Source organism: Peromyscus californicus, unplaced genomic scaffold (genome assembly GCF_007827085.1).
Source record: "Peromyscus californicus insignis strain IS unplaced genomic scaffold, ASM782708v3 Scaffold_13__1_contigs__length_99412109, whole genome shotgun sequence".
Lineage (NCBI taxonomy): Eukaryota > Metazoa > Chordata > Mammalia > Rodentia > Cricetidae > Peromyscus > Peromyscus californicus.
In genome coordinates, this window is record NW_026294424.1 from 29,746,616 (window position 1) to 29,767,698 (window position 21,083).

Consider the following 21,083-nt stretch of genomic DNA (forward strand, 5'->3'; position numbering starts at 1 on the left):
GTGCTTTTATGCGGCAAATGTAATAGATGCTATTATTTTTGAACAAGCTCACCGAGAAACACATTGAGCTCTTTAAAAATTTATTAGCCCAAACCCAGGGAATTGCTGTTCCCTGGTGGCAGTGCAGACTCATTGCAGGCCAGCTACTTATTGATGGAGGAAAGGCTTCCCAATTTAGTTCTATAATAAATAAATCAACTCTTTAAAATACTTCCATTAACCTTGCATGCTATTGGTGTTTTGAGACAGGGTTATACTGTACAGACTGGTTATACAGCACAGGTTGCCTTGAACTTACAATCCTTTTGCCTCATCCTCCCACGTGCTGGAATCGCAGGTATGGGCCATCATAATCTCATATGAAAGGTTTACAAGTATAGAGAAAATAAATGGAACCCTCAGCTGACTTTCCCCCAACATAATAGGATTTTTACTGGACAAGTGAGTGATAATATGGAAGGTAGGATATTATTTTTTTTTAAGAGGAAATTCCTCATGGAATCGTGAGGGAGCATAGACTTTGTGCTATGTACCTTGAAGAGTCCTGTGAGCAGGCACTGAAGTCTCAATGCTGGTGTCCATGCTCTGCTGCAGCACCAGCATCTCTGGCCATTGCGTTAAGTAGCTAACTAGTGCAGTAGGTGATATACAGGGGAAGGAATAAAGATAATGTCCAACCTATTCTGATTGCTTAGTAGGTGCTTAGACTCCTGTTGCCATGTTAGACCTTGCTGGAGGCTACCTGGTAGACAGGTATGGTAGTTTTATTCTCAGTATACTACCCTTACCCTTCAGCATAGAGATTTGGGTACACTGTCCTAGAAAAGAGATTGACCTGCTAGACAACTGTTGCACAAGTTGGGGCACGATTTTCAATGTCTTTATTAAGAAATATCAAAAGTTGATTACCATTCCAGACACGATTGTACAAAGTTCAAGTGAAATGGTATGTAGGGATGCCATCTCTATGCATGTTTGGTCTATGGTAGCTTGCCAAAAGGGTGATCCAAAGTTCCAGTTCCACAACAATGTCTTATCCCTCTTTCTGCTAGCCACAGCATAACACCTTGCTACTTGAAAGACTATTAATACATTATAAATGTTTCTTTATAGATTCATCTTTTTATTCTGCCATTTTCTTTCTTTCTCTTAGAAAGCTGGGCTGTTGATAGTAAGTTCAGCATTCGAATCCCATTTACTGCTGATTGTGTTACATTTCCACAAAGTCTGCTTTGGATGCTCACAAACATTGCATGCTACATGTTACAATATCACACACACGGGGGACTCAAGCACATTGTTATTTTAATTTGACAATGAACACAAAAGGGAGGCATTGCTTCTCTTGAAAACAAAACACCATGGTCCTGCGGACCTTTTGGGTCTAGGACAAACCTGCTAGTCCCATCAAGCTCCAGTCACACTGGCAGACAGTGTGATGGAGTGTGGATAGATGCAGGAACACCAGCATAGAGTAGTGGACGGAGAACTTTCAGGGATGTGACATCATCTTTCATGTCACAGCTACTGTATCAGAGAGGAATCACACGTTCAAAATAATTGGGGTTAGAAGGTCATTGGGAAACAGCCATGGTGTGGTGTGCCTTGGTTAAGGCTTGTGCTGGTCTGTTTAAACGTAGATTTCTGGAGATTGTCTAGCAACATCGAAGGAGCTGTATTCAGAGGAAGGACTCCTTGTTCACCCACATGAGGCTGCGTGTCTCGTTGGGCTTGCATTCATACTCAATGACAGAGAACGGGCTTCCCCACTGGCAGTGGTCTCGCTTGTGGTAATTGTAGAACTTGACTTGCCACACTGTCTCAAAGGTCCCAATATCTGTGAACTGAAGGAAGAGAGACACCCATCAAAATCTTATCCTGCCACAATCCGTGGGTGCCTGCTAACATCAGTGACACACACAAGCGGTGAATGCCTGCTAAAGTCAGTGACACACACAAGCAGTGGATGCCTGCTAAAGTCAGTGACACACACAAGCAGTGGATACCTGCTAAAAAGTCAGTGACACACACAAGCAGTGGATTTCCACTAAAGTCAGTGACACACAAGCAGTGGATTTCCACTGAAGTCAGTGACACACACAATGGATGCCTGCTAAAGTCAGCGACTCAGCCCCCCATAATCAGGTCTCAGTAGCCACATCTCTCTTAGTCAGCAAAGCTCACACATTTCCTTTTAGGTACTACATTCCTAAGATATTGAAGATGTTTTCCCCAAATCCCTTTGGCATTGGACTATTTCATAAATTTATCTTGTTTTCCAAGTTTAGTTTTCTGAAGAGCCAGCCTTAGACTCTCACAATTTCAGTGCTTTTTAAAAAATTCCCCTTGCCACAGAAGGGAGCTGGAAAGAGAAGAAAGGGAATATAGTGTTGACTGGCCATCTTCTGGGTTCTGTTTCAAAAGACAGTAGTACAAGAAAATGTCTATGTTATGTATCTAAGTGTAAGGTATAAATAATTGTTCTTTTATTGCTAGTTTCGATTCAGGGAAGGACATTTGACTGAAGGTGAAAAAAAACCACAAAAGATTTGCTTCAAAGTATTGGATTCATAAAGACTTATTTGTCAAATATTAAGGGTGTGTAGGTTAGACGTATATGCCCAAGTCTCAAGTTTAGGTCCTGTATCACTCAAACTATGAGTTGCCTATTATGTACCTTATGCATATACGAGTTGTGTAAGGTGTGATAATTGCTCTTAAGATGTTTGCATTCCAGCCAGGTATGTTGACTTACACTGAAATCCCGGCATATGGCACGCTGAGAGAAGAAGACTACTATGAGTTCGAGGCCAGCTTGAACTGCAAATAAAAGTTATCATTTTACTAGAAGGTTGGAAGGTAGGTTCAGTAAAAATCACTGTACAGAATTCTGAGCCATAAAGATGAGTTTGTCTTGTAGCCATAAAGAGGGCATTGAATGCTCTAGAGGCCACTGGGCAGATAGATGCTCAGGTGGCCTGGGGTTTGCCTGAGTACTGCCTTCTGTGGCTATTTAGAGGATCTGGCATTAAACAGCATTATGCCTGTAGTTATTTTCTCCACTGATCCTCCCATAATGGGAAGGGGCAGGGACTGACTTGGCAGGAATCTTAGACTCTCTTAGAGCCAGGAGACATAGAGAGAAGGGCAGTGAGCAAGGCAAGGGTGTATGCTTTGCAGTTGATATGAGAGGAGGGTAATCAGGTGCTTTGCAGAGAGCTTTCCAAGGTGCTCAGAACTTATTCCCTGCACCATTGCCTCACCCACTAACTTGGTCCCAAATCAAGACCTGGGCTTTCCTTCAGGAAATGTGCCTGATGTGAAACACAGGATGATACCATTAGAGTCTGCATACTTCCTAGGTATGAAGAGGAAGTATCTCTTTTTGGAGAGTCCTGGCCTAAAGATCTACGAGCCTACAGCAGCTTGTTTATAATAACCCAAGGCTGGAATAAACTCAAAACACCTCACTATTCAATTGATGGGAGGCAAGTTTTGGTATATGTGACATGTGACTGACCTATCGATAGGACATGCAGATTAAGGTTAAGAACAGGGATGGATCTTAAGACACTATAAACAAAACAATCTAGATTCCAGAGAACACATACCATATGGTTCCCATTACTTTAAAACTATATGATAAAATAAAATCTATACTAACAGAAAATATCTGTGGTTATCTAGGGACTGAGATGGGGAGATTGGTGAAAATGTGTAAGACAGAATTTTTGGAGGACAATGATAAAAATATTCTATATCTTGGTTAATGTCAGCCAAAACACATTGAACGGTATACTGATCTATTTATTATTTGTAATCATGTCACATAGTTGATTGCTTTTTAAATCAGTATCCATTTGCAGTAAGCCATGGGAAGGTAGGCTGCTGAGTACATCATTAAGGAGTTCTTTGACAGGCAGGTTAAAGGTGTGAGTGAACGTGGGTCCAGAAATCGTACTTCCTATAAGAATGTTATAAAGTTCAGAGCAGTGAAAACTGAACATGAAAATATTTATTTATAGAATAAATATATTATTATATAGAAATTTTAATGTAAAAATATATATTTATTCTCACATAAATCAAGTACAGTACAATAATGAATGCATAGTATTGGGACAGGGATATAGTTCAGTGGTAGAGTATCTTCTCAGAAAACTTGAAAGACTCTAGGTTGATCCTCATTAAAAGATAAATTCAGCCGGGCGGTGGTGGCGCACGCCTTTAATCCCAGCACTCGGGAGGCAGAGCCAGGCGGATCTCTGTGAGTTCGAGGCCAGCCTGGTCTCCAAAGCGAGTTCCAGGAAAGGCGCAAAGCTACACAGAGAAACCCTGTCTCGAAAAACCAAAAAAAAAAAAAAAAAAAAAAAAGATAAATTCTAGGACAGTATTATTCTAATGTCCAATTTAATACCACTTACCTAATTGCAACTTAATGTTGAAAATTGATTGAATACATTTACTTCCCTATGTGCTTATTTGTATTTTTAAAATTTAATGAGAAAAAAGCCCCCTGAAACCCAAACTAAGTATTGGCAGTTTTGGTCAAATAATAATGTAAAATGCATAATAAGTAAATAAAATACTACATGAATTGTATGAGTTACTGTTAGGATAAAGGACTGAATCATAGTTCATTAAAAGAAAACTATACGGGCAGGGAAGATGGCTCAGTGGTTAAAGACGCTTATTGCTCTTGCAGAGGACCGGGTCCAGTTCCCAGCACCCAAACGTTGGCTCATGACCATCTGTAAATCCCAATTCCAGGGGATCTTAGGCCTCTTCTGACCTCTTTGGGATCCTACATTAAGGCACACATGCATACACATAATAAAATATTTAAAAAATTAAAACAGAAAACTATAATTAACGTTTGAAAAATTTTCAAACACACTATTAACAGTTAAGCAAATACAAGCTTTTACAGAGATACCAGTTATCTATTCAATTACTTTAAATTTCTAAGTCCTAGAAGCACTGTTCTAGGTGTCTGTTATTAAGAAAATATTATGAAAATGGTGGTGTATTGGGATGGGGGATTTGCACAGCCATTATGGAGTGACAGGTTATTAATATGATGTGAGAACATGCATAGAACAATCTTAACCAGAAAGAGATTAGAACAGTTTATACACATGAGCTCAAATATGTAAAATCTAAAGTATACTAAAGCAGAGTTTTAACATCTAAGTAATCAGAGTTTTCTATTTTTTTATCCAGATTTTTCTGTGAAAAAGAGCTATTTTCAAAATGAAATGACTTATCCTACCTCTAAAGTTAAGACTGACACATTATAAATTATATTAAGAATATGTACATTCTAATGAAAGTATCACAGCTCTGTTCAAAATAAGATAGTAGTGCTATGTACAAATTGCAATCTTATTTAATAACTCACTTTTAAAAATGAAGTATTATTAGTTTTAGCTGACAGAAGGTATTTCCAGTGGTAGGCACAACTGAATTACAAAATTTAGCTGGAATCCGAATCCTAAATTACAATGGCTAACTTATTTTGAGATGAGGTCTCCCTGTTTGGGTCCATCTCTCTGAAGCTTGCTATGTAAATCCCGCTGGCCTTGAAATAACAAAGATCTTCCTGCCTCGGACTTCTGAGGGCTGACCTGCATCTCTGGCCAATAAAGGTATTTTATAAAGTACATAATTCAGTAGCAGAACATTTTAGTATGAAATTATCTTTCAAATAAAACTAGTCATCAGAGAGAGGTGGCAACCCAAAGCCATGTGCCAGGTGAGTGAGGAGAAACGCTGAAACACTGAAGCTTTTGGAAATAAGAAAGAGCTGGATATAAAATAAAAAACAAAAACATAAATGAATAATATAGCCACACATAAGGGAAAACTTCGGTGTTATTAACTTACCTGAAAAAAATTAAATTAGGAAAGTCATTTTTAAAAATTTGTTTTCAGTTTATGTGTAGGGGTGTTTTGCCTGCATTTAGCATGTTCAGTGCCCTCAGTGACCAGAAGGGGGCGATGGATCCCCTGGAACTGGAGTTAGAGGTGGTTGTTAAATTCCATGTAGGTGTCGGGGATAGAACCCCGTGTACTCTGGAGGAGCAGCGAGTGTTCCTAACCACTGAGCTATCTCTCCAGCCCCTGGAAGTCTTAAACTAAGAAGATTCAGTAATATTCAGTAACACAAGAGACCAAAACAGAAATATGCTGATGGCAACGGTGGTAGCAAATACACGAGACGTAATTTATAGTCCTCGTTTGGTTTGGCTTCTCTTGATTACTGCTAAGTCCAAAGTCACGCTGAAGTACACCAATGCTACCTCTGCACATCTTCCTGCCTCCCAGGCCTTAGATTTTTATTCTTCCCACCGATTTTCTGGAGTTCCACTTCCTGGTCCTTACACTGCCAGCTCAGACTTTCTCATCTGTCTGAGAACAGAAGCAACCACACAGGCTTGCCCCTCCCACCTTATTTATCCTATGAGAAAAAATAATGACATTAAAATTTAGTGTCTTGAAAATGTTTAAATTGATAAACTTTCTTCTCATCTTATTAGTATTTTGAGAATTTTGAACAATGTATTTTGATCATATTCACTTCTCTCACAATATCTCTCAGATACACCCTCTGCCACCCATCCAACTTGCATCCTCTTTTTTAGTTTTTTAATGCACCAAGCACAGTTTGTGTTGCCCGTATATGCCTGGATGTGTGTGCACTGGATGTGGTTGACACATCGGGGCCACACCTTTAAAACGACTGATTCTCCCTTTCCCAGCAGCTATCAATTGCCAATAGCTCTTCAACTAGGGGTGGGACTTTGTACCTTCCTCTCCTCTCCATGCTGGGATTTTGCCTGGCTTGAGTTTACATAGATCTTGTGCACATTGTCACAACTGCTATAAGAAATTAATACATTCTTTTTTTTTTTTTTTTTTTTTGGTTTTTCGAGACAGGGTTTCTCTGTGTAGCTTTGTGCCTTTCCTGGAACTCACTTTGTAGACCAGGCTGGCCTCGAACTCACAGAGATCCGCCTGGCTCTGCCTCCCGAGTGCTGGGATTAAAGGCGTGCGCCACCACCGCCCGGCCAATTAATACATTCTTAACAACTGAATAAGAAGAATAAAAATTACCAATGTCATGGGTAAAAAGTAAAACAGAGCAGAATTACACATTACATAGACCTTTAGCTGTGAAATCTTTATAGCAGTAATTTCAGTCAAGATGGATAACTTGGCCTGGCAGAATCACTCAGTGAGTAGAAGAAAGTAAGCAGTGGTGTGCAAGCCTAGCAACTTGATTTTGATTCCTGGAGCCCACATAAAGGTGGGTGGAAAGAGATGACTACATAAAGTTGCCACCTGATCTCCACATGCACACCGTGGTGTGCACACCTATACACATCCTCCCACACACATCCCTGCACACACTAGAAGTAAAAATTTCCCCTGGAAAGACACAAACTTCCAGTGGAGTCATAGCTCCTAAAGGCATTGAGTTGAGGGGATAGCTCCATTAGTAGGTGCCTATGGTACAAACACAGGGACCTAAGCCTGGGTCCACAGTACTCATGAAAAACATTGGGCACAGATTTCTAAGTCCAGTGCTGTGAGAGTGGAGATAGGCAGATCCCTGGGCTTACTGGGCAGCTAGCCTAGTCAAAATGACAAGCTCCAGGTTTAGTGAGAGACCCCATGTCAAAAAATAAGGTGGGGAATGATCAAGGGAGCCATCTGGTGTTAACTTCTGGTCTCCATAGAGATATGCACACAGATTCACATGAATAGAAACACCACATGCGCACACACACACACACACACACACACACACACACACACACACACAGTGAGACAGAGACAGAGAGATAGAGAGAGAGACAGAGAGTGTTTTTGAGATTGAATCTAGGTTTAAATCTTTGATAAATCATTCATTCATTAATAATTTCAGAAACTTAAAAAATATATGAATTCTACATAAATTCCTTCAGATAAGAGTGGGAAAACTTTTCTGTTTTATGCATCTGACATCACCTGTCTTAGTTAGTAGAGTTTCTATTGCTGCAGTGAAACGCCATGACCAAAAAGCAAGTTGAGGAGGAAAGGGTTTATTTGGCTTACACTTCAGCATCGCTGTTCATCACTGAAGGAAGTCAGGACAGTAACTCAAACAGGGCAGGATCCTGGAGGAACTGATGCAAAGGCCATGGAGGGGTGCTGCTTACTGGCTTGCTCCCCATGGCTTGCTCAGCCTGCTTTCTAATAGAACCCAGGACCACCAGCCCAGGGATGGCACCACCCACGATGGGCTGGGCCCTCCCTTATTGATCACTAAATGAGAAAATGCCTTACAGCTGGATCTCATGGAGGCATTTCCTCAACTGAGGCTCCTTCCTCTGCTGACTTTAGCTTGTGTCAAGATGACACATAAAACCAGCCAGTACATCATTGTAACAAACAAAACTGGTAAATAAATTATAAAGAAAGGAGATTTATTCAGAAAATGTCATGGTCTTATAAGTAAATTTGTGTATTGTTTCTATTTTTTGAAATATTAAACTCAGAAATATATAAGAAGGATGTCAAGACCAAGAAAGTTTTTATTTTTTTAAAACAGAATAAAAGGTGAAAAGTCTATACAGATGCGTGTTAGATAACTATTTTAGGTGATAATGGACCTGATATGTACTGAATTGTGACATCACAGCCATCTCAACAAGTGTGGGTACATACTGTGATACTTTCATAATGAAATTGCCAAATGATTCATTTTCTCATTTTGTATTTTTTTTATTTAATTTGTGTGTGTACATGAATTTGGGTGCCCACGTGGAAAACAAAAAGGGAGTTGGATCCTCTGGACTTGGAGTTACAGGTACTTACAAGAAGCTCAATGTGGGTGCTTGGAATCAAATGTGGGTCCATCTCTCCAGCGCCACAAAACACTTCTTAAAACATATCTCCATTATTAAGTGACACATGACTGTAATGATTCAACAGATACAAGAAAGAACCTTGACAGAGTAGTGTTGTTTCTGTCCTCCGCAGACTAGAAATAGAAAAATTTTCAAACTTATTAAGGGGCACTGACAAAAAAAAAGTCCATGAAACATCATCCTAAATGGTGGGAGAGTGAATCCTTTGCTCATGAGATTAGAAAGCAAAGATGTAAACTCCTACCGCTACTATTCAGAACCGTACTGGAAGTTTTAGTAAGTGCCAAGAAACAACAACAACAACAACAATAACCAAATAGTGTGGTGTGAAATCAAAATGTTTCTGTTCAGATGAAAACTGTGTCCTGCAAAATACTAAGCAATCTACACAAACCTACAAGGATGAGTGAATTTGGTAGGTGTGCAGGATACAAAAATTCTTACTATTTTATAGCTGAGCTTTGGCATTGATATATTTATATTTTTTTTACTAATAGTGAAAGCAAAATCATATTCCTATATTTATGGGACAATTGTTCTCTTGTGAGTTGCCCACTCACATTTTTTCAGCTCACTTTTCCATGTCCATATCCTAATATTATTTCTTTCCTACTGGTGGCTAAAATTTGTGTGTACATTAATGTGACTGCTCTTGTCAAACATCAGACCAAGTAGCACAAGGGACAAATTTTATATCTGGTAGTGCATGTGTGAGGTCACCTTCCTCATCACACATTAGCTTCATAACCAGCTCATATCTTCTCTGCCTTATTCCTCCAAATTGCTACTGACAAAGGCCAAAAAAGGGGCATTTTAAGGATTCATACAGACAGAATCTCTGTCTACATGCTCTCCTAGGAAGGGCTAAATGAGCGAGGCTTCAGAAGCAGGAAGACCCATGAGCCTGAGATACACAGTATGTTAGTTTGAATGAGAATGGCCCCCATAGGCTCATATGGTTGAATACTTGGTCTCCAATTGATAGAAATTTTTGGGAAAGATTAGGAGGTATGGCCTTATTGGACGAAGCATGATATAGAAAAGCAAACAAGACACACAATGAAACATGTTTGAGGGTTTGGTTTGTTCTTATTTTCCCAAGGCAGTAAGGCCATTAAGTCATTAATTTGAGATCTCTCAGTTTTGCATGTAGGCATTTAGTACTATAAATGTTTATCTTAGGACTGCCTTCATTGTGTTCCACAGATTTTGGCTTGATGTGTTTTTGTTTTCATTAAATCCTAGGGATTTTAAAAGTTACTTCTTTAGTTCTTCCTTGTCACAATTATCATCCAATAATGTGTAGTTGGGTTTCCATGAATTTATGTACTTTCTATTACTTTTGATATATAGCTTTTTTCTATTGTGGTCAAATAAGATAGAGGATGTCATTTCAATTCTCCTAACATGTGGTCAGTCAATTTAGAAGAAAACTTTATAGGGGGCTGCTGAAAAGTATGTGCGTTCTTTTTTTGTTTAGGTGGAATGTTCTGTAAATGTCTGTTAAGCACATTTGATTTATGATGTCATTTAACTCCAATGTACCTGCCCCCCCCCAACACAAATTCTAACTGGTCTTAATAAAAACAAAAAAAACCCCCCAAAAACCCAGAGCCAGATATCAGGGTAAATGCTGAAAGATCAGAGAGACAAAGGAGCAAGCCACAGCCACTTCTTACTTCACCAACTCCTCAGCTCAGGGGTGAGCTCCTGTCTCCTCCCGCCTTATATTCCTCTCTCCACCCAGTCATATCACTTCCTGTCTCCACCTCCCTAGTGCTGAGATTAAAGTTGTGTGACTCCCAAGTACTAGAATCAAAGGCATGAGATCCCAAGTGCTGGGATTAAAGGTGTGTGCCACCACTAACTGACCTCTATGGTTAACTAGTAGCTAGCTTCACACTCTGATCTCCAGGGAAGCTTTATTTGTTAGAGCACAAACAAAATATCACCACACACACACACACACACACACACACACTCACTCACATTCAGATGATATATCTCCTGGTGAGAATGAGATATTGAAGTCATTCACTGCCACAGTGTTGAGGTCAATCTGTGATTTTTACATCTAATGGTATTTGTTTCATTAAATTGAGTGCACTTGTATTTGATGCATATATGTACAGAACTGTAATACCTTCCTAGCATATTGTTCTTTTAATGAGTATAAAGCGATCTTTGTTATCTTTTTTGATCTGCTGTGGTATTAAGACTATTTTGTCAGTAAAATAGTTATGACTACTTGTTTCTCTGGTTCTATTTGTCTGGAATACCTTTATTTTATTTATTTATTTATTTATTTTGGTTTTTCGAGACAGGGTTTCTCTGTGTAGCTTTGTGCCTGTCCTGGAACTCACTTTGTAGACCAGGCTGGCCTCGAACTCACAGAGATCCGCCTGGCTCTGCCTCCCGAGTGCTGGGACTAAAGGCGTGCGCCACCACCGCCCGGCTGGAATACCTATATATATTTTCACTCTAAGGTGGTATCTATCATTGACAGTGAGGTGAATTGTTTTTGAAGGCAGCGAAGTGATGGCTCCTGTTCTCTGATTCAATTTGCTGATCTGTGTCTTTTTATTGGGAAGTTGAAACTGCTAACATTCAGTCGTTGATAAAGGATATGTATTAATTCCTGTCATTTTATTGTGGTGCTTTCCAAGATTTCTTTGATTAACTGTTCTGGTGTTATTTATTTATTCCCTGTGTTCTCTTTAGTGTGTTTACCCTTCTCAGACTGAAGTGTTTCTTTTGATGGCTGTCTTAATTAGAGTTTCTCTTGCTGTGAAGAGACACCATAACCACAGCAATTCTTATAAGGGAAAAAATCTAACTGGGGTGAATTGCTTACAGTTTCAGAAGCTCAGTTCATTGTCATCATGGTGGGACATAGCGGCATGCAGGCAGACATGGTGCTGGAGAAGTAGCTGAGAGTCATACATCTTGCAGGCAATAGGAAATGGTCTGAAAGTCACACTGAGGAAAACTTGAGCAGAAGAGACCTCAAAGCCCATCCCCACAGTGACAAACTTCCTCCAACAAGGCTAATGCACTTCAACAAAGCCACACCTTCTAATAGTGCCACTCCCTGTGAGATTGTGGGGGCCAATTACATTCAAACTACCACGTTCCACTCCCTGGCTACCATAAGCTTTTGATAATATCATAATGCAAAATGCATTTAGTCCAACTTCAAAAGTTCCCATAGTCTATTACAATCTCAACAATGTTTAAAAGTCCAAAGTTCAAAGTCTCTTCTGAGATTCATGCAATCTCTTAACTGTAATTCCCTATTTAAAAAAAAAATATCACACACTTCTAACACATAATGGCACAGGATATATGTTACCAGTCCAAAACGTAGGGAAGGGAGCATAGTGAGGAAATACTGGACCAAAGAAAGACCAAAAACCATCTGGGTAAACTCCAAACTCTGCATCTCTATGTCTAGCTTCAAAATGCTATTCAGATCTCCAACTCTGTTCAGTTCTGTTGAATGCAAAGAACTTCTTTTTCTTGGGCTGGTTCCACCCCCTGTTAGCAGCTTTCCTCAGCAGGTATCCCATGGCTCTGGCATCTCGCACATTTTGGGGTCTCCAAAGCAATCCAGGTTTCAACTTCACAGATTCACACAATGGCCTCTCTAGGCTTCCATTCAGGGACACCCCTGACACATGCCTGGCCTCAGCGACTTTCCTTAGGCAAAGAAGCAAATTCCATATAACCCGTTTCTTCTGTCCTTAACTCTAAAGACATAACAATGTGGCTAAAGCTACCAAATTCTGCTGCTTGCTGGGACTGGAACATAGCTACATCGTCACTAGCTTTTTTCTTTTCACCTTCCTGAAGCTTGGTTGTCCTGAAACTGGATCTGTAGACCAGACTGGCCTCAAACTCAGAGATCTGCCAGCCTCTGCCTTCCTAGTGCTGTGATTAAAGGCATGCACTACCACACCCAGCTCTAAGATTTTCTTTAGTTCCTTTTCACAAGTTGGAAATTTAGCTGGATGAGATCTTGCCCTGAGGTCACCACTCCCTTTATTCCATTTCTTAATCTGTTTATCTCCCTGAACACAGGACTTAGTTGCATTCCACTATTTGGTGTTCCTTTTCTCCTTATATTTTACATTTTGTAATTTACCCTGCTCAGCTTGCTCCTTCTCATTATAAACCACACAACAGAGTCTATACTAGGCTGTTTTGAGATCTCCTCTGCCAGTGGAGTTAATCCCAAACTCCTCACTCTTCAGTGTCTGTTGTAGAGCTATCTTAGTGATCATGAATTCCTTTAACCAGTTTTTATCATACAAAGTTTTCTTTTTACTTCTCCTTCAACGTTAATAATAGTCTGAGTTGACAGTTGCTGTCCTTCAGAACCTGGCAGAGATCTTTGCACATACCTCTCCCTTTAAGTTTCTTTGAATAGTCCATCATCTGTTATTCTGATGAGCCTGCCTTTATAAGTAACTTGGCCATTCTCTCTTTCAGCTTTCAATACTCTTTCTTTATTCTGTGTTTTTAATGTCTTAACTATAATGCTATGGGTATTTCCTTTCTGGTCCTATCTAATTAGTATTCTGTTGGCGTCTTGTACCTGGATAGGAATTTCTTTCTCTAGGTTTGGAAAATTTTTCTTTTATGCTTTTGTTGAAAATATTCTTTATGTCTTTGGTATGATATTCTTATTTTTCTATGCACACCATCCTAAGGCTAGATCTTTTAGTGGTATCCTAAATCTCATCTGTGTTCTATAAATATATTTTTAACAATTTGTCATTAACTTTAATACATGACCCAGTCCCTCTACCTTGTCTTACAGCCCTGATACTTTGTTTTCTAAGTGATCCATTATGTTGGTGGGGATTTTTAAAATTTTGGTTTGTTGAAGATTTTCATGTCCAGCATCATTTCAGCTTGCTTTTCTTTAGTAATTCTCTTTTATAAACTGTATTTTCATGTGTTGTATTGGTTCCCTTATTTGATTCAGCTTGTTTCTATTCTCTTGTACTATATCCATGCTTCCTTTGAGTTGTATGAATATAATTAAAACCACTGTTTAAAATTCTATTCCTGGAAGTTCTTCCATGTTGTTCTCATTAGGGTTCATTATTATGGGATTAATAAGTTTTGGAGGAGAAATATTTTCTTGGTTTTTAATTTTGTTTTTGTGTGGGGATATATGCATCTGAAGTTAATTGGCTGGGTCATTCTTTCTTTTAAAATAGATTTATTTTTATTTTAATTAATGTGCATGTGTTTGAGAACATGAATGTGTGAAAGCTGGAAGAAAGCATTTAATTCCCTTGAGCTGGAGATACAGGTGGTTACCAGATACTTGAGGTGTGTGCTAGGAATCGAACTTGGGTCCTTTGGAAGGGTAACAAGAACTCTTAACCACTGAGCCATCTCTCCAGCCCCCCTTTGTTCAAGCCACATTTCTTCTTTCAATGGAAGTGTGTACAATATTTAGAAGTTGCTTAAGTCTTAGTATGTTTGAAATAATTTTCCATTGTGTGGCTGGTATTGAGGGCTGCAGGCTCTAACTCTCTTTTTTTTTTTTTTTTTTTTTTTTTTTTTTTTTTTTGTTTTTCGAGACAGGGTTTCTCTGTGTAGCTTTGCGCCTTTCCTGGAACTCACTTGGTAGCCCAGGCTGGCCTCGAACTCACAGAGATCCGCCTGGCTCTGCCTCCCGAGTGCTGGGACTAACTCTCTTTTTCTTCTGAGAGTTAAAGATTGTTTACAGCAGTGGTTCTCAACCTGTGGGTTTCGACCCCTTTGCAGGTCTAATGACCCTTTCATAGGGATTGCCTAAGACCACTGGAAAACACAGATATTTACATTATGATTCATAACAGTAGCAAAATTGCAGGTATGAAGTAGCAACAAAAATAATTTTACGGTTTGGGGGGGGGGCATCACCACAACCTGAGGAAGCAGCATTGGTAAAATAGAGAACCACTGGTTTAGAGTGAAGTCTTGGTGCATGGGTGGTCCTAAGGAGAGAAAGCCATGGTTCCTCAGCTGCTACAGAAAGCTGTGTGGGTTGGACTCCTGGAGAAAAAATCCTGGGTGGCATAGATGGGGCTGATAGTCTGGGCACATAGAGTGAGGTTCCAACTGGGCTTAGGCAGACCTAGGCAGGGGAAGCTGGAGGTCTCTCATTTGATGTAGCTGGTTTTCAGGTATTATAAGTGGACCGAAGCAGGGAGATGTGGGTTCCTTCATTTAGTACAGGAGATAATTTCACAAAATAAATACCAACCGATTTAAAAGATCTGCTTGGTCCTTATACAACAAGGGTGGATTATTTTGATAAACCAGGCTCATTTCTAGGTAGGTCCTCTAAACTAAAAACCAACCAAAAAAAACCTCAGAGTTAAACTATACTATAGAGAAAACTGACTTAGCAGGTATCTACAGAATAGTTCATTTATCAGAAACAGATTTTTCTCAGCAGCCCATGAAACCTTTCTTAAAATAGATCACACTGTAGGCCGCAAATCAAGATTTGCCAAATGAAAAAGAATTGAAATAATTCCTTGTATTTTACTACACTGTAGTATAATAAACTAGAAATTAATAGAAAAAACTATAGAAAGTACATAAATACATTGAGATTGAGCAATGTATATACTTGAAGTATTAATGAGCTGATGAATAAATCAAGGATGAAATTCAAAAATTCCTTAAATCAAGCTGCTGAGGTGGCTCAGCGGTTAAAGGCACTTGACCTCAACCATGTCACCCTGAGTTCAATTCCCGGTACCCGTATGGTGGAAGGAGAGAAGCAACTTCCACAAAGCTGTCCTTTGACCTCCACATGTGTGCTGTGGCATGCCCTGGCATACAAATCAATTAACCAATCAATCAATACAATTTCATAAAAATTGCCTATGGGCTGGATAGATAGCCTCGTCAGTAAAATGCGCACTGCACAGCGTGAGGACATGAGTTTGCAAGCACCTATGCAAAAGCTGGACATGATCACACATATCTGTAACGCTAGTGCTTGGGGGCCAGGGTGGGAGGGACAGGTGGATCCTCGGAGACTACAGGTCAGCCAGTCTGGTCAGTCAGCAATACTGTGCAGAATTCAGTGAGAGACTCTGTTTCCAAAATTATGATGGAGAATGATAGCAGAAGACAGACATCGGACCTTAACTTCTGGTCTCTACATAAACACACACACACATGGCTACATGCACATTCACACACACACACAAACCTGTATGTACATATACCAGACACACACACACACACACACACACACACACACACACACACACACACAAATGTGTATGTACATATACTACACAAATACACAATAAATAAACCTAGCCAAGGGTACTGAAGATCTCTAAAATGAAAACTTTAAGGCACTAAAGAAAGAACTTGTAGGCTAGAAGATAGAAAATACTTTCATACCAATAGGTAGGTTGAATTAATATTATGAAAATGGCAATATTGTCAGAAGCAATGTACAGATTTAATACAATCCCTCTTAAAAAATTCCAGGGGCATTCTTTCCAGAACAAGAGAAAACCCTAAAATTCACAAAGAAAGACATAAGATCATGAATAGCCAAAGCAATCCTGAGCAGAAAGAACAATGTTGCATGCATGCATAGCAATACCTGCCATGTAATTATACTATAGAGCAGTGGTTCTCAACCTCTGGGTTATGACCCCTTTGGGGTTGCACATCAAATATTCTGTATGTCAGATATTTACAATATGATTTATAACAGCAGCAAAATTTCAATTATGAAGTAGCAACGAAATAATTTTATAGTTTGGGGTCACCACAACATGAGGAACTAGATCAAAGGGTCTCAGGATTAGGAAGCTTGAGAACTGTGCCACAGAGCCACAGTGACAAAGATAGTGTGGTACTGGCTGAAAGACAGACACACAGAAAAATGGAACAGATTAGAAGATCCAAAAATATACTCACATGTTACAGTCTCCTAAACTGTGATAAAAGGTGCTTGGGATGATTAACTTTTTTGAACTTGTGGGATTTAAAATAACCATGGAAACAAATCTCTGGGCCTGTCTATGCGATTGTAAGCTTCACCCTAAATGTGGGTGACACCATTACATGAGTTGGGGTCCTAGGCCAAGTCAAAGGGAGAAAATGAGTGGAGCACCAGCGTTCATCTTTTTCTGCTTCTTAACTTGGGATGCTTTGCCACCAGCTGGCTGAAGCTCCTGGTACTCCTTCCCAGCCGGGATGAGCTGTGTCCTCTATCTCTAAGCCAAAACAAACTCTTCCTTCCTTGATTCGCTTTAATCAGGCTTTTTGTCACAGTAACAAGAAAAGTAACTAATCCAGGTCCAAAAACATTCTCTGGGGAAAGCGCAGCCTCTTTAAAATGATGTTGGGAAGACTGAATTTATACGGACAGACAGTATAAATTAACTCTTTAACAAATTATGCTGGTTGGTTTTTGTCAACATGACACAAATTTAGACATATATGGGGAGAGAGAACCTGTACGAAGAATGTCCTTGTGCTCATGGACAAGCACTAGGGGAACCAGGAGTGTTAAACACACAGGACTGTCTCTTCAAAGGGAGCGATGTATAAACTGTTTTCCATCCACAAGACTGGGGATGGATGTAGTTCATAGCCTGGTGACCTCTGTGCTATCTGTAGGGCCAGACCACAGCTGGCTTCCCCAGACCCTTATCATGAGCTTATTTACCTTGATCCTGTTTTCTCAGTTAATCTATAGAACCCATCTTTATGGAAGATGTCACTTGTACGTTACAGGAGTTTTGGTGTAATTCTGTCTTAAGATTTGTTGTACACATGGGATTAAGATAATTATCACCAGGAAGCCCCCCCCCCCACCTAAATTTTGCTGTGCTAAATATGCCTAAAATAAACCACCTACTGTCAGATTCTTGAACTTTGAACCAACACCGGATACTGAGTCATGTTCCCTTCTTGCCTCTCATGGATTGACATTCTGCTGATTGGGGTGTTTGCAGACTCCCACCCTCCAATACCTCAATTGAGGAATTGCCTCCATCCAATTGCCCTGAAGGTAAGTCTGTGATGGAATTTCTTGATTATTTATGTGCAAAGTACCAGCCCATTGTGGTTGGTCCCACTCTTGGATCAGGTGGTTCTGGATTGTGTAAGAAAGCGGGATAAGCAAGTCACGGAGAACAAGCTGGTAAGCATGCTCCTTCACTTCAGTTCCTGACTCCAGATTCCTGCCTTGATTTCCTTCTGTGACTTCCTTTCATGATGGACTACAATTGTAAGATGAAATAAACTTTTTTCTTGGTAAAGGGGTTTATCATAGCAGCAGAAACTTAACCAGGATAGAAATGATGCTGGGAAGAACAAATGATGTTTCACAGGGCAAGGATTAGACTGGAAACAGATCTCTCACTGTACATAAAAATAAACTCAAAATGGATAAAACAAAACAACAACCCCTCCCCCCCAAAACTTTTTGTCTTAGGTTTCTATTTCTATGAAGAGACATTATGACCATGACAACTCTTATAAAGGAAAACATCCAACTGGGGCTGGCTTACAGTTCAGAGGTTTAGTCCATTATCTTCAGGGTGGGAAGCATGGAAGCAGGCAAGTAGACATGATGCTGGAGAGGCCGCCTAGAGTTCTACATCTGGATCAGCAGCCAGCAGGGTAACAGAGTGACACTGGGCCTGGTTTGAGCATCTGAAACCCCAAATTCCACCCCAGTGGAATAACTTCACACCTATTCTAAAAAGGCCTCCTAATAGTGACACTCCCTGTGGGGTCCATCTTCATTCAAACCACCAGACTATGTAAGAACAGAAACTTTGAAATGGATAGAGGAAAACACAGGTAAAATACTTCAAGGTGTAGATACAGGCAGAGAGTCTCTAAACAGGATTCCAGCAGCACATAGAGTGAGCCCAAGAGTTGACAGATGGTAGTCTACAAGATTATGATGCTTCTGCATAGCAAAGAGTATTGATATCCGGACTACACAAAGAACTGAGAAAATGAAACACTCCAAACCCAAATTCTACCATCAAAAAAATGAGCCAATGAACTGAATAGACAAGACATTCAGATGACAAATAATTGCTTGATCAATTGTTCAATATCCTTAGCTACTAGAAAAAAACAGTTAAAACTGCATTGAGGTTCTGCCTCACCCCAGCAGTATGGCTGTCACCAAGAAAACACAAGACAACATATGCTGGCCAGGATGTGAGAAAAGAGGAACCCTTCCTTAACCACTGTTGATGGAGATGTAAACTTATGTAGCCACTGAGGAAATAGTAAGAAGGTTTCTCAAAACACTGAAAATAGAACTATTATATGACCCAGGTATAGCATTTTTGGGTATATGCCTGAAGGACTCTAGGCCAATGTACGGTAGAATTACTTGTATATCCATGTTTATAGCTACAGAGGCAGGCAATGGAACACACTTTGATGTTCATTAACAGATGGATGGATTAATAAAATACAGAACATAAACAGAATGGAATTTTATGCAGCCATAAAGAAAAAATAAATAATGACATTTTCAGGAAGATGGATACAACTGCATATCATCATGTTAAGTGAATTAAGTCAAACTCAGAAAAATATTGCTTTCTTTCTCAGAGGTAAGACCCAAATTTAAAAGTATATGCGCATATGAAAATAAATAAACTGCAGCCCAAACTTGAGAAATTGAAGTTTTACTGATTTTCAGTGCAAAGCTAAGAATTTAGAAATGATAGTGAAGCTGGATATTTAGGGGCAACTCAGGGTAGACAGGTCTAAAAATCTCAGTATAAAAATCTCAATTTGGGACTAGGAGGCTGGCTCAGAGAGTACACTTCCAAGCCTGGTAACCTGCGTTTGATTCCTGGGGCCTTACGTGGTAGAAACTGAGAACCAAATCCCATTATTGCCCTCTGACCTTCGCCTGTGTCCTGTGTCCTGTGTGCTCATACACAAAATAAATAAATAGAATGTAGAGATAAAAATCTCTAGTACTGTCTGACTGTTGTATCCCATGGGCACAAAGGGATGTCAAGTGAGAAAGTCAGCAAACAGAAGGTAACAAGGCTGATAGAGCTGTCAGCTGCTACACGCGACCTGGAAGACAGAGCTTGAAGTTTGAGTCAAGCGGTTCAGTGCTTGCTAGGACGTGAAAACACCGTAATACAGGTTGAACATCTCTGACCTGAAGATAAAAAAAATCTGAAACTCTGTGCCAGCCTGACCCTCGGGAAGTGTGGGGTTTGAGCTGAATGTGGTGATACTTGCCTGTAACCTTGGCACTCAATAAGCTGAAACGAGAGAACTGTGACTTCAAGACCACCCGATCTCAAAAGGCAAAACAATTATTTTTAGTCTGAAAGCATTTTGGATTAAGTTTGTTCATCAAATTAAGTTTGTGAAAATAATCTCCAGTTCTCAAAGCCTCTGAAACTGGGAAAGGGCTGACTTTTGTATAAGGGACACAATTTATACACAGGAGAATAAAAGAGAAACTACAACAGTCAGTGTTACTAGCCAAAATTACCAAACATGTAATGACACAGAGAAGTGTACACCTAGGGGAAATCAGCCCATAGCTGCTTATAAAAGTGGAGGCAGATGTTGGACTTATCAAAGATCTCAAACCACAATTACAGCCAGGTGTGACTTTGCTGCCACCCCAGCTACCTAGGAAGCTGGAGTAGGAAGATCACAGGTTCAAGGCCTCTTTGGGGGTACAGAATATGAAAATGTTTCATGCTAGTCTAGGCAACTTAATGAGACCCTGTCTCAAAATAAAAATTAAAAAGAGGGCTGGGATAGATCATTGGTATAGAATTTGTCTAGTATTAGAAGGGCCCTGAGTTTAATTTCCAGTACCACAAAGAACAACAAATCAATAAAACAATCAAACACCTTCCCAGCAGTTATAAATGTTCAAAAGTCAAGAAAAACATAACTTGAACATGTGGGCATTTAAAACCCTAGAGTTGAAAATAGGATAGCAAAGGTTTAGAACAAAATGTGCAGCTGAAAATTTCAGGAGAACCAGTGAACGTAAACACACGTAATTACAGCCTGGAGAAGGAGAAGTAACCTCCGCCAGGGAAGAACCCACTAACTGGTTGTCTAGTGCAGGGTCCTCAGCTCTGAATTATATACATACCACCAACAAAA

The 21,083-nt window shown here is 39.8% G+C and overlaps 1 protein-coding gene across 2 annotated transcripts in view; it reads right to left on the reverse strand.

Moving 5' to 3' along the window:
* Window positions 1-864: 864 nt before the first annotated feature.
* Window positions 865-21,083, reverse strand: part of Cnrip1 (cannabinoid receptor interacting protein 1) — a 30,986-nt gene continuing 10,767 nt past the window's right edge. For both annotated transcript variants that reach the window (XM_052734785.1, XM_052734786.1), the window contains exon 3: window positions 865-1,844. In XM_052734785.1, the coding sequence (XP_052590745.1) occupies window positions 1,680-1,844 (165 nt within the window). In that variant the 3' untranslated portion in view covers window positions 865-1,679. The remainder of the gene's footprint in view (window positions 1,845-21,083) is intronic.